The sequence below is a fragment of the Heteronotia binoei genome, chromosome 5 (assembly GCF_032191835.1).
Source record: "Heteronotia binoei isolate CCM8104 ecotype False Entrance Well chromosome 5, APGP_CSIRO_Hbin_v1, whole genome shotgun sequence".
Lineage (NCBI taxonomy): Eukaryota > Metazoa > Chordata > Lepidosauria > Squamata > Gekkonidae > Heteronotia > Heteronotia binoei.
Window position 1 is genome coordinate 44,024,647 of NC_083227.1, and position 12,715 is coordinate 44,037,361.

Here is a 12,715-nt window from a genome sequence, read left to right on the forward strand (position 1 = left end):
CCACCAGCCTCCTTCCTTCCCTCCGACATGTTCTCTGCACCTCCTTTACAATCTGCCATGCTTTGCCTGCCCCCTCCCACACTGCCGCCACGAGGCTGGCCGGCTTCGAGGAAGCTGGTAGGGCTGCGTTTTGAGAAGAGGAAACTGGAGAAGGCTTCACTCCCCCCTCATTTCCGGTTCTGGAAAGGAAGGGAGAGAAATCCAGCTTCCTTGTCTCAAAACGCGGCCATTCCGGCTGTCTCGAAGCTGGCCAGCCTCGTCGCTGCAGCGGCAACAGCAGGGTAGAGCAGAGTGTGGCAGACTGTAAGGGAGGCACGGAGGATGTGGCGGAGGGAAGGAAGAAGGAGACTGGCGGCAGGGCAGGGAGAGGGAAGCAAACTAGCAACGGGAGGGTGGCGAGTGAGGGGCACGACAGCATAACGGAAGGGGGTGGGGGGCGGGTACCGTGGTGGGAAGCCTGCCTGGCTCACATCATTGTGCTGCTTGAAGAGAGTGGCCTTGGTGAATAACAGACTCTTTCAGCCTGTACCAGATACAAAAGAGAGAGTGTGTGCGTTTGTATGTCACAGTGTTTCCTCAGATGTTGCCCTGGTGTCATTCAATCCAAACCTCTTTATGAATTGCTGCCCCTGTATCTTCACTTGTGGCTCTGTTAGATAACAGTGCTGGAGGTGGGAATGAGAGTAGTCTTTTCTTGTCATTTTGAGGGAAGGATGGAAATTGGAACTGAAGGGCCTTGTGTTAGGGGGTGGCGAAAAAACAGTCATATGGTGGTCCTTGACTTATTTTACAGTCAGGTTTCATGAGCAAGCGCTTACTGTGTTGGATGCACAAATGAGGAATTATCCATCAGATCCCTACTGGGGTGTGAGTGTAGATACAGTTGTACCCAGCACCTTTTATTGACCATTCATGCATCCAATAGCTCAGACTCTTGTGCTGCTACAACCATAGGTGTGCCATCAATCTTTGTCTCGTCTTTCTACAACATGGCTGTTCTGAATTCCATTCACGTTTCGGAAGGAAATTCCTGCTTTCACACTTGACAAGCATCGCCTTATGTTCCTCTCTGCCCGTTTGGGGAACATGGAGCTGATCCCTACATGTCTTACAGTAAACTATTCCAGGATTCTTTTGTATGCCTCACCTGTCCTTCTTGGCACTTCGAGCCTTGCCCATATTTGAACGTGGCTCAAATTATAGTCAACCCAATAAGCAAAAACATGAGTTCGTGTTTGACTGATAACCAGACTGACAGTTCAAATAACCAAAGAAGTATTAGATGAGTTCCATTTCATATATTTGTGCCACAGGAGCCTCCTGGGTTGCTTCAGCTCCAATAATAGTGTTTATTGTCCTGATACCTTGCAGTAGGATAAACTCTATTTAAACAATCATGGAGGATCATTGTTTTGGTGAATAATTAAACAACAAGCTGGGGCCATCTGTATCCTGGCTCCACTGATGGCTTCTCTTATGTTCTTAGGAGCTTGGACCTGAGCAAGTTCTGCATTGGCCAGAAGGACGAGCAGCAGCTGCCCATGTATGACCTGTATGCAGTTATCAATCACTATGGGGGCATGATTGGTGGACACTACACAGCTTATGCCCGGCTGCCCAGTGACAAGAACAGCCAACGCAGTGATGTGGGTGAGTTGGGGGGAGAGGTCAGTGGCTGCTGTGGTGGCCATCGATAGACTAAGCCACATGCCAGTCAACCATGAAATGGGGGCTAGACACAGGCTAGGCAGAATCACAGAATCGTAGAGGTGAAGGGGCCATGGAGGCCATCTAGTTCAATCCCCTGCTCAATGCAGGATCAGCTTAAAGGATCCATGAGAAATGTTTGTCCAACCGCTGCTTAAAGTGTTTGTCCAACCGCTGCCAGTGAGGGGGAACTCACCACCAGATGAGTGATGTCTCAGCTAGAATACTATGATAGCTGTATGGTGACAGTGACAGCTGGTTGGCTGCTTTATCTGGTTGGCTGTAGTGGGCGATGGCATTCTGGATTAGCTGAACCACTGATCTTGATCCAGCAGAGGGAGAAGGGCTTTTGGGGGGGGGGGGGTCTTCCTGGTTTATTCAGGGCTGGTGCAAGGGAGAGAAGGGCTTTTTTTCACATGGTGGTGTGGTATCAGGGCAGAAAAGTTTTACTCTGCAATTCAGCTTAACCCTTCTCTTCCTGTCTCCCCGTTTGATAAAACAATGGCTCCCACAAGCCTTTATAATGCAGATAGTATTGGTGCACCAGTGAACCTTCTTGACAACAGCCAAAGGTAGTAGTCCCCAAAGTAGTAGAAGATCATCTGTCAAAAATGGCTTACTGCTCTCTGGTATAATGTCAATACATGGACTTTTTGTTTTGAGACATTAGAAAATTTGGGTAGGTGTCTCTTTAATCAGCTTTGTTTTTAGGAAAATGTTAGAATTTTTTGGAGGAGCAAACTGGTAATGATAACTTGACAAGATTTATATGCAGGGACTTTTTTCATTTTCTGATACTCTGCAAATCTTGACCAAAATCTGGTCTCTGGTTATTTAGCTCTGCTTTCACTTAGGATCAGTTCTAGCAACATTTGGTTTGTGGAGATACAGGCAGAGTGCTTGGGAAGGTTCACTGTTCATGGGATAGGGTTGCAGTGTCCTGAACTCCTTCCCCTCCTTAACCTGTCCCTTGGTTTGTCTCAGCCAATGTAATGGAACTGGGTGAATTGGAAGGTAACCTTTTGAATTTCTCCAATCAAAGCACGACTGTGCCATTCATTAAATACATCTAAGTGGAAGGGACTGAGTGATCTCTTTCCTCTCCTGCCCACCCCATCAGCAATTTCAACATGAGCCAGCTTGCTTGTTCCTTTTGATGTTTCAGACTGTAGTATGGAAGGCCCATCAGTACTGGTGAGAGAACACAGCTTTGAGATATGAGGAAATCTCACTTCCTGGATTTGGTCTTTTCAGTTCTTAACAATAACATAGGGATCTATCTTAAAGAGGGGTGTGAAAGTGAGAGGTTGGGGGTGTCTTTCTAGCAACCTTACACATCCCAGATGGGTTCTTGAAGTCTGTTCCTGTTGCCCCAAGACACCTGTGAAAACAGATGTGTTGGCAAGCTGAGGCTGTAGTAGACAACACCTTTACTCTACTAGATGGGCATGGTAAGAATTATCAAAGGGTGATTAACACATGGAATTCACTGCCACAGGAGGTGGCAGTGGCTACAAGCATAGTAAGCTTCAAGAGGGGATTGGATGAACATATGGAGCAGAGGTCCATCAGTGGCTATTAGCCACAGCGTATTGTTGGAACTCTCTGTCTGGGACAAGTGATGTTCTGTATTCTTGGTGCTTGGGAGGGGCAGCAATGTGAGGGCTTCTAGTGTCCTGTCCCTACTGATAGACCTCCTGATGGCACCTGGTTTTTTTTGGCCACTGTGTGACAGAGACCATTTTCACACACAGCTTACCACGCGGTCACATTCCTGTTCTCTCCGCAGCGTCCGTCAGATTTCCCATTATCTGCCCCGAAGTTACAGGAAGTGCCATGGCTTTTGCATAGCAAACGTAAACTGCTAAAACCCAGTTTACGTTTGCTCCGCAAAAGCTGCAGCACTTCCTGTAACTCTGGCGCAGATAATGGAAAATCCAACAGACGCTGTGGAGAGAACAGGAACGTGACCGCGTGGTAAGCTGTGTGTGAAAACGGTCACAGAGTGTTGGACTGGATGGGCCATTGGCCTGATCCAACATGGCTTCTCTTAAGTTTTTATGAATGATATAATTAACTCACTGTGGATACCTGTGGGGGACAGCCAGCAGGTTGAGCTGTCCTTGTATGAGGAGGGATCGGTAACTGGACAGGCAGGCCTTCCCTATGGGTTTGAGCTGGAGAGATGTGTGTGTGCGTTGGAGGATTCTGTTCTCACATTTTTTCTCTCATGTCCTCCTACCCCCCACCAACACAGGTTGGCGGCTCTTTGACGACAGCACAGTCACTACAGTGGATGAAAGTCAAGTGGTGACCCGATATGCCTATGTGCTTTTCTACCGCCGGCGGAACTCTCCTGTAGAGAGACCTCCCCGAGGGCCACCTCACCCTATGGATCCTCGGACAGAATTGGCCCCATCTGCTGAAGCAGCAGCCAGTCAGGTGAGAGCTCAGCTTGGGATGTATTAGTTGGAGGTTTTGGGGTTTTTTTTAAGGTCAGTCTTCACCTTGATGTGTCCCATCAGTTGGGAGTCTTAATGCTGCTGCTGATGGTGGACTGACACCTCTGGCATACAGCTCTGACTAGGGATGGTGGGCAGAGAAAGAGGCACTTGAGGCTTTCAAGAAGAGATCTTGCTCTGGAGCGGGAGGACTGCTGTGGTTTGTAAGAGTGGAGAGGTCAGGCTTGGCTGGGACAGAAGGGCACTGCCCATTGCGGAGCCTTGAGTGGCAGTATCAAATCCTGTGCAAAAACAAGCTTCGGCACACAGAGAGATGACAAACAGGGAAGGAGGGACCCCCAGGCAGCCAGGGTGGCATAGGTTTTAATGAGACCAGATGTGGGGCTGGTCTGATGTGAATTCAGTGCTGCTGCTATTTTAGACATCCTCCTCCTGCACATCGATATGTTAGAGATGGGGCAATATGTTAGAGGTGGAGCATGCCACCAGTACATGTTCACATACATACACCGCCAGCAACCCTGGCACAGTCTTGAACAAAGAGCCTCTCCCGGAAATGAACACGGTGGGAGTCTGACACATCCTTCTGCTACTTGCATGCAGTAAGCGGCTTCCTGGGCACAGAAGGTCAAACTGGGCTGTCTCCAAGGCCACGCATAGCAAGGCTGCATTGTTCTTGCGTCTCCTCCTGTTCACTGAAGCCTTTTCTAATGCCAGGTACCTGGCAAAGATCTTCGTAGGCCTGGATGCCTGGTGTGTCCAGAATAACTGAGAACCTGTTACCCTTGGGGGAGGAGCGGGCTCAGCCTGTGTGTGTTTAGAGAAGCTGCCAAAGAGTGGCCTACATACTTAAGCCAAGATTCCCTTCGTGCCTGTGGACCCTGGCAGCCAGCCTCCTGTGGCAAGACTATGGCACTTCATGCCAGCTTCAGCGTCATCATCTCTGACCTGTGGGGGCATGGGAAGCAGCAAGCCCTCTTATCTGCAAGTCCCCAGGGGATGGAGTAGGGGAGATGGCTATGGATTCTGCCTGATTCTTCAAACCTCATGTAGGAAGAATAACCTCTGTGATTGGCTGACTGGTCTGAATGAGGCAGCTGTACGTGGAAGGAGCTGGTCTGACTGGTTCCCCCCATGACTAATTCTTCCTTTTGCACCTGTTTTAATTTTAAAAAGAAGAGTGAGCTGTGATTGGCTTGTCCTTTCTTGAATGTTCCTAGTGGCTTTCTGCTTGCCAAAAACTGAGCTGTTGGTTGGCTGTTGTCTTTTGATGAAAGATCCTCATGTGATCCACCTGCAAACACTCGGATGTGACTGGCGGTCATCATCAGATTCTCATGCTTTCTCCAGAGAAAAGTTCAGCTGTGATTGGCTGTTTGTGAATGATCCTCCGTGTTCTCTCACCTGTTGTGACTGGTTGGTCTGCTGAATATTTTTCCGTGCATTCCAAGGAAGCGTGGGCTGTGATTACTCAGTGCTCAGGGTTCTGTTGAAAGGACTAAGCTGGCGCTGGTTCTCGAGTCCCAGGAAGGAAAAACTCCTCCCATCACCAGCCCCAAGTCAGCATGGATGCCTTACTCTGAAAATAGGGGCTTTGCTGTCCGTCATCTCCTGGCTTGCTTGTCCCTAGGAGGTCCCTGTGGATTGAACTGGAGCTGTGGGGGGAAAGGGGGGAGCTCATGGCGCAGAAGCAGCAGCAGTGGAGGGGTGTGGGAAGGATAAGGGGCAGAGCACGGGTGATTGGGGTGTGTTGCCGCTGTGTTTCTCTCCAAGTGCTGACGCAGGTTTCCACATCGCAGGCTTCTCTGCTCTGGCAGGAACTGGAGGCTGAAGAGGAAGCTGCCAGGAGGCTTATGAGGAACCCTTGGGGGCCTTGCAGCCGAAGAACGAAGCACCTCGCCTCGGAGTGTCCTGATGAAGGCCACGTCCGATATTTTGTCCTGGGAACCATGGCAGCCATTGTGGCGCTCTTCTTGAATGTCTTCTACCCCCTCATCTATCAAACTCGCTGGAGGTAGCAGCCCACAACAGCAAGTCACGAGGAGGGGAGGGGGCAGCCAGCCAGCTTCCTTCCAATTGGGCTCTCCTCCTTTTTTACATCTTTACGGTGAGGGGCTGAAAAGCTCCTTGCCAGGTAGGTTGCAAGAAGACGCCCTCGTGCCAGTATCGCCTTGTGGAGAAGACGCCTAGTCCTGGCCCTGCTCTGTATCCCACTTGGCTGAATACATGAATTTGTAATCTGGGAAGAGTCCTTATGGCTCATTGCCTGGGGGAAATCTCAGTTGGACTGGCTTCTCTTCTAGGTGACTGTTGTAGACTTTGGCCCCTGTGCAACAAGTGCTGGCAAATATATATGTATGTTTTCTAGCAGGAGCTGCAGAGCCACCTCTGTCCCTGTAGCTGGATGGAATATATTTGTTTAGGTCACTCTCTCTGCCTGGGGTCACACCGTCCCCTCACTAGTGCCTAGTGCGTAAAGGTTGAACCAGCTTTCCCAGTTGGGCATTATCCCCATTCTTATCCCTCCCCAGGAGGGAGAAAGATCTCTGGCCTATTTGAATGGGTGTCTTCTTTCAGCGGCAGGGGGGCGGTGTTAGAGGAGTAGGCATTGCTGACCCTTCTAGACATTGGAGGGTTGGGTGTAGGCCCCTTCTTTATGATGGTGGGTTGGCTTGCAGCCTGACTGATCTCACACGCACACCCCTCCCAGCTCGGGTGACTTCTGTCTGGTTGCGATGCCAGACTGGAATACAGAGGGTAAACGGAAGCTTCTCTTCTCATCCTTGTCCCTCAAGCAAGGCCTGCATTATGCTAAGCAGTCTGTAGCAGCGAGCTGTCGATAGCGGTGAGACGGAAGACGCAATTTTGATTTTATACGTTGGCTCCTGTGCCCATGGCTGGGAATGCACATGCGTGTACCTCTCTGCACACACAGTAGCGGAAGAGGGTGTCATTGGAGTTGCAAATCCATGTTCTTAATGTAGCTCCCAGGCCATGGTTCCTCACACGTAATGCAGCATCCTTCTTGTGCCTCTAGACCACAAACTAAATCCTTAAGCTTTCCTAATGTATACCCTGGCACTGAGGCCAGATAAGTAAGAGTTGTCTTGAAAATTTATTCTTCAGGGGAAGTGATCCTTTGCAGCACTCTCCTTTGGTTTCATGTACGTTTGACAGTTCCTATTATTCATATGTATTATAGAAATCTAATGGAAGCTCTTTAAAAAAAAATAAACCCAGCACTTTCAAAGAGACTTTTTCTCTCTGCTAGGGCCCTGGAGTAAGATTAACTGGTACACACATGCTGCTGTGCCCCAGGCAGTAACACCTGTGCCAAATAGCACAGGTAGGTATGGTGGGGATCATATCCCATGCCACAAAGGAAAAGAGCCTCTGCCTTGCTTGGTGGGGGAAAAAAAGAGTTGTATTGTAGAAAAGCTTTTACTGTATTTATTTATTGTATTTAATAAAACCTAAGCTGTTCCAAAGAGATGGTTTGACTCCTTTCTTTCCTCATCTGTTGGTCTGTCCATTAAGTTTCTGCCATGTAAAGTCATCAGGAGGATTCTCCCCAGCCTCCACATGCTCCCGTTCTTCCAGTAAATGCCTCACTGCTGGCCCCTAGCCTCCCCAGTTGTAACTCGTTTCTGGCTTCTGGTTTAGCAGGGATCAAGGGATTGGTTGGCTGTTGGGAACTGGGCGTTCAGTAGATTTGCAGCAAAACATTTGTCAAAGAAGGGCCACACTGTAGAGGGAAAGGTGTCCAGAACCAGAAGGAATGGGACAGGGCTCTGTGCATCTGTGATTCTCTGCAACTGCAGGATTTGCTGATAGATGGTGGTGTTCAGCGATCTTTGGGATTCATGTGAAATAAACAGCGAGTTCTGTACCGTATGGCTGCAAAGAGTTAAGAACCTTTTTGGCTGATGTCTGGTGGCATTTTCAAGGAGGAATTTGGGAGTTTTCAGTGGGCAGGGTTTCAGTGCTTGTATAGCCCCTAGTAGCTGCAGCAGCACTAGCCAAATATAGTAAGAGAAGACAGTAAGCAAGTGAAAATGAATTTGAAGAAACTAAAGGCTACAAGAATTAACTTGATGTTGAATGTAGGTTACCTTGGCAAAGAATATTTATTTTTAGCACAGTGCAAGATTGACAGATGACAATTCAGGACAATACAGACTCACACTGCACTAAAAGGCAGGACATTATACAACAATCAATCAATAATTTATTGAGGACTAGAAGAATAAAGCCTACATTAGCAGAGTGGTTATAAGAATATATATTTATTTTTATATAACCTTCCATGAAGAGGTATAAAAATGCAAATAAGTGATACTGAAGCAACACTACCTCAGTACGCAATGAACAACTTTAAGCACGTAGAAATTTTTTTTAAGAATTGGTATGTGAAAAGACAGCGTGAATATTTGATTGCGTGCCTATCAGACACTATAACTGTGCCACCAAACAGAGGATAGAATAGCTTTAAGGGGGAAGAAGGTCAGTCTGCAAGTACTCCAAACTGCTAATATTATAAAAATAATTTTACTTGTTCAAAAATCTGTTTCTGCATCTTAAAATCTCGGGGTGTAAAATATGTTCAAAAGCGAGGAGATACAATCTCTTCCCCAGGCTTGAGACGGAAGGGTTTATGTGTGGTTGTATGCCTCTCCTGCTTACTGGCTTGACGTTTTGTTCTGTTTGCAGGGAATTAGCTCGCCATCCTTTGGAACCAGCCTGGCCCCTGAAGTTGGTCCCCTGCTGGCACCCGAGGGGGTGACAGAACACCCCACTCCATCCTACAGCAACATGGAGGAAGTCGACTAAGGCGTCCTGTACTGGAGGGGGGGAGGGTGTATATAAGGCTTTGTTTTTTGTGGCTCCCCTCTCTTTTAACCCCCCCTCCCCCACATACCCCTGCAGTGGGAAGGAGGAGGAGCTGCTGTGACCTTTTCTTGAGCACACAAGCACTTTCCGCTCCATCCCTTCCTCCTCCCCTGCAATTTTGGAAAGGTTTCCTTTTTTTTGGTGTCCCCTGCTAGGAGGCTGCTCTGTGCCAGTATGCAGAGGAAAGCGCCCCCCACCCCGCCCCTATTGAGCCTCTAGTACAGTTTCCTGAAGCTCCTGCACCCCTCCATCAAGGTTCCAGCTGAGTCTCCTAGCACTGAGGCAGGAGAGCCCTGGCAAGCCCTGCACCCTCTCACATACCCAGCCTGTTCACGTGGGAGGGGGTGGGGTCTCTGGCATCTGCCCCTAAGGGGCCTCCTCCCAGTTTGCCATACCATGGGTGCCTGCTTCACAATCTTCCATAGTCCCCCTTCGCCTGTCCCCCTATCCCACTTGTGCCCCTTCTCGGTAGCCCAAGCTCAGGACAACATCTTGGCTGCAAAATGGGCAGGACATGTACTCCCTGCTGTCTCCGTGATCTTTTGTGCCCCTTCACCAGCATTGCTTAGACTGGCAGGGGAAAGAGGGGCTGGAGACTCGGCCCCTGCTGTCGCCTTCTCTTGTTTTGCACAGAAGGCACAGGACTGTGGCTTGCCCGTCCTCCTTGGCTGCTCTCCTCAAGCGTTTCGGAGTTTCTTGGCCCCTCGTGTGACTTCCCTGGAACTGGGAAGCCATTGCCATCTCTATTTAAACGTTGGCTCCCCAGCCTCCATTACCCGCTCTCGGAATTGCTGTAACCAAACGAGGCTGCCCTGGGCCCATTCCCAGGAAATCTCAGTCTTGCTCTCTTTGTATAAAGTCGGTGTTTGTCTTGGGTTTTGAGTCATTAAATTCTACTCGATGCTGCTTGTTCCTGTGTTTTGTGTGCTGTTCTGTCTGCTGGCACGCCACCTGGGCTTGGACTTCCATCATAGGCACCACTGTAAAGGGTTGGCACAGACAGCCACCCGAAAGCAATATGTATGCATGGACAATAGCTATGGGGGATGCGGTAAGCAAAGGGGCATTGAGTGGCATGGGCCAAACACGCTCACTGGATCCAACCCAAAAATGCCACTTGAATTGGACGCTGGGAAGGAAGATGACTATGGGTTGGCATAGTTCAAGTTTTCTATGTAGAAATTATTGTTGTGCTACCCTCATTTCTAGCTATAGGAAAGGGCTCCTAAATAAATTAGCTTTCAAAAGTATGTCCTTTTTCGCGATCTTGCTGTGTGTGCCATTTGCTGGTGTGTACTAAATTTATGCCCATTACTTAAAACATATGTGCTACATGAATCTCTGCATGAATACCCTACCCGGAAATCTAAAGATGTGCCACATAGGCTGCATTCACACTACACTAATGAATGCGTTTTACATCCAGATTTTTGCTATTCTTACACAGTAGAAATCCAGATGTAAAATGCATTAGTGTAGTTTGAATGCAGCCATGCAGTCTTACAGGCATTCTGAATATTACAGTGCTTGCTGATTTCTCAGTCATTAGAAAACTTTCATTACCTATACCTAACAGAGACTCAATTGTGAAAATCTTTGATTGGCTTGTCCATGAATCCAAATGTTGCTGAAATCTTGTTTTTTCATATTGAGATTATAAAGTCAGCATGTAATGCTTCTACCATGTGAAAAAACCTAACAGTTGCGAAGTCAAACAAAATATTTGAAAACTAGCATTTTCTCTTATGTGGTAACTGTTGAGATTTCAGGACAATGAAGTGTTTGTGGGAAATGACCACCGTATCTTGATAGGTGGGAGGAAATGGACACTTAACTGTGAGCAGAAGTTTCCACTTGACAAAACAAACTTGATAGAGACAGAACAAATCAGGGGTAGCATAGATAACAGAGGCCACTCTTCTCCTGGTTGCAACATTAGATACTCTTGATGCTGTAAAGGTTTGGCAACGAAATTACCGTATTTACTCAAAAAGATGATGATCCTGGATGAAAGATGAGCCCCCCCCCCATGTTATATACAAAAAGTTGATTATTACAGGACATACTTGTAACTCATATACAAATTTAAGACAATCCCTTCTTTTTTATAGCATACCTCATCTTGCATTTGAGTTGTTCAATTTTCTACCACTTAAATTGGGAGTGGGGTGAGAGAGTTGGCATCTCCTGGGCTAACTAGGATATGCACAGTTTAGTCTTGAAGAGACCCTTGTGAGAGAAATTAGGCGGCTTCTGCCAGTTACTCTTCAAAGAAGTCTCCCTTGTAGTGGAAGAGCCACTGAAATGGAGGTGGGGGTGCCCATTGGAAGTGAAAGTGAATACGTGGGGCCCATACATGCAAGGGGCAGAATCATATCCTGGTAAGGTTAGCAGCCTGTGAACAGGGGAAGAGTGAGTGATGGCAAAGGAGGGAGTTGATCATAGGTCTTCCACAGAACTGAAGGGATGCTGAAGACTGAAATTATACCAAGGCTTCTTCAGTGAAAAGACCACCAAAGGCAGCTGAAATTCCCTAAGTGACAGGCTGCTCACTGTTATCAATCATCCTCTAAAGCAGGAGTGTTGAACTCATTTGTTCTGAGGGCAAGAGCTGATATAAGACCTTATTGGGCCAAGCCATGTGTGTACCTGTTTAAGATTAGGTAGCAGAAATATAAATTTTATAAAGAGCACAAACACACATATTTTTAAAAACTTAAAAAATGCTTAAAACGTTAGCACTCATTGGTTTTCAAGATGCTTTCTTTGTATTTCTCCCATGGGATTCAGGGATATGGGCAAAGGAAGCTCTGGCTCTTTCCTTCCTTCCCTAGAGGACTGGGGGAAAGGGCTGAGCCAATAGAAGAAAGAGAGGCTTGGCTCAGTAGCTGTACTGTGCAATTGAGAGAGCCTGGCAAAGCAAGCTATTCCTCCCCAAGGGAGGAGCCTCAGCCAATGGAGAAAATAGAGGTTTTGCTCTGTAGCTCCAGTGCAATTGAGCAAGCCTTGCAAAGCAAGCTGTTATGCAGACGGAATATAGGAAGAAGGAAGTAGATGATAGCCAGTTGCTCGGGGGCCTGATAGGAGTCCTCTGGGGACCTGATTCGGCCCCCAAACTGCATGTTTGACACTCCTGCTCTAAAGTGTGGAGTTTAACGGTGTCTGTTCAATTCATATTGGGCAAGGAGGTGTCTAGACAGGGGTGACCAGGTACTGTACTGTATGCATGCTGGGCCAATATACCAACAAATTAGGTTGCCAATTCTTGGTTCAGAAATACCTGGAAATTTGAGGGGGGGCTAAGGAGAGGAGGGAAATTGGTGAGGTATAATGCTGTGCAGCCCATCTTCCAAAGCAACCATTTGGAATAAGTGTTTTGAATAAATAGCAATTTGTGTAGTCTGGAGATCAGTTGTAACTCTGGAGATCTCCACCCCTCACCTGGAGGTTGGCAACTCCAGCAAATAGTAGTAATAATAGGCTTGTTTTTGTTTAAAGACCAGTCTGCCCCAATTAGGGGTAGCTCTGATTTTACAGCAAATGCTGGGCGAGTGGAAGACAGGCTCAAACCTTTTGTACTCCTGTGGCACTTCTCCACTCGCACAGTCTCTGGCCTGAAGTACTGTAAAGTTTGCTCACTATTGGTGCTGGCGTTT

The 12,715-nt window shown here is 47.7% G+C and overlaps 1 protein-coding gene across 7 annotated transcripts in view; it reads left to right on the forward strand.

Moving 5' to 3' along the window:
* USP19 (ubiquitin specific peptidase 19) overlaps positions 1–9,965 on the forward strand; it is a 54,013-nt gene extending 44,048 nt beyond the window's left edge. For 6 of the 7 annotated variants that reach the window (XM_060239367.1, XM_060239372.1, XM_060239371.1 and 3 more), the window contains 3 exons: positions 1,487–1,650; positions 3,965–4,149; positions 5,969–7,657. In XM_060239367.1, coding sequence (XP_060095350.1) covers positions 1,487–1,650; positions 3,965–4,149; positions 5,969–6,187 — 568 coding nt within the window. In that variant the 3' untranslated portion in view covers positions 6,188–7,657. Of the gene's footprint in view, positions 1–1,486; positions 1,651–3,964; positions 4,150–5,968; positions 7,658–8,879 lie in introns of those variants that run through there. The other variant, XM_060239373.1, reaches the window with a different exon arrangement.
* The last annotated feature ends 2,750 nt before the right edge of the window (positions 9,966–12,715 follow it).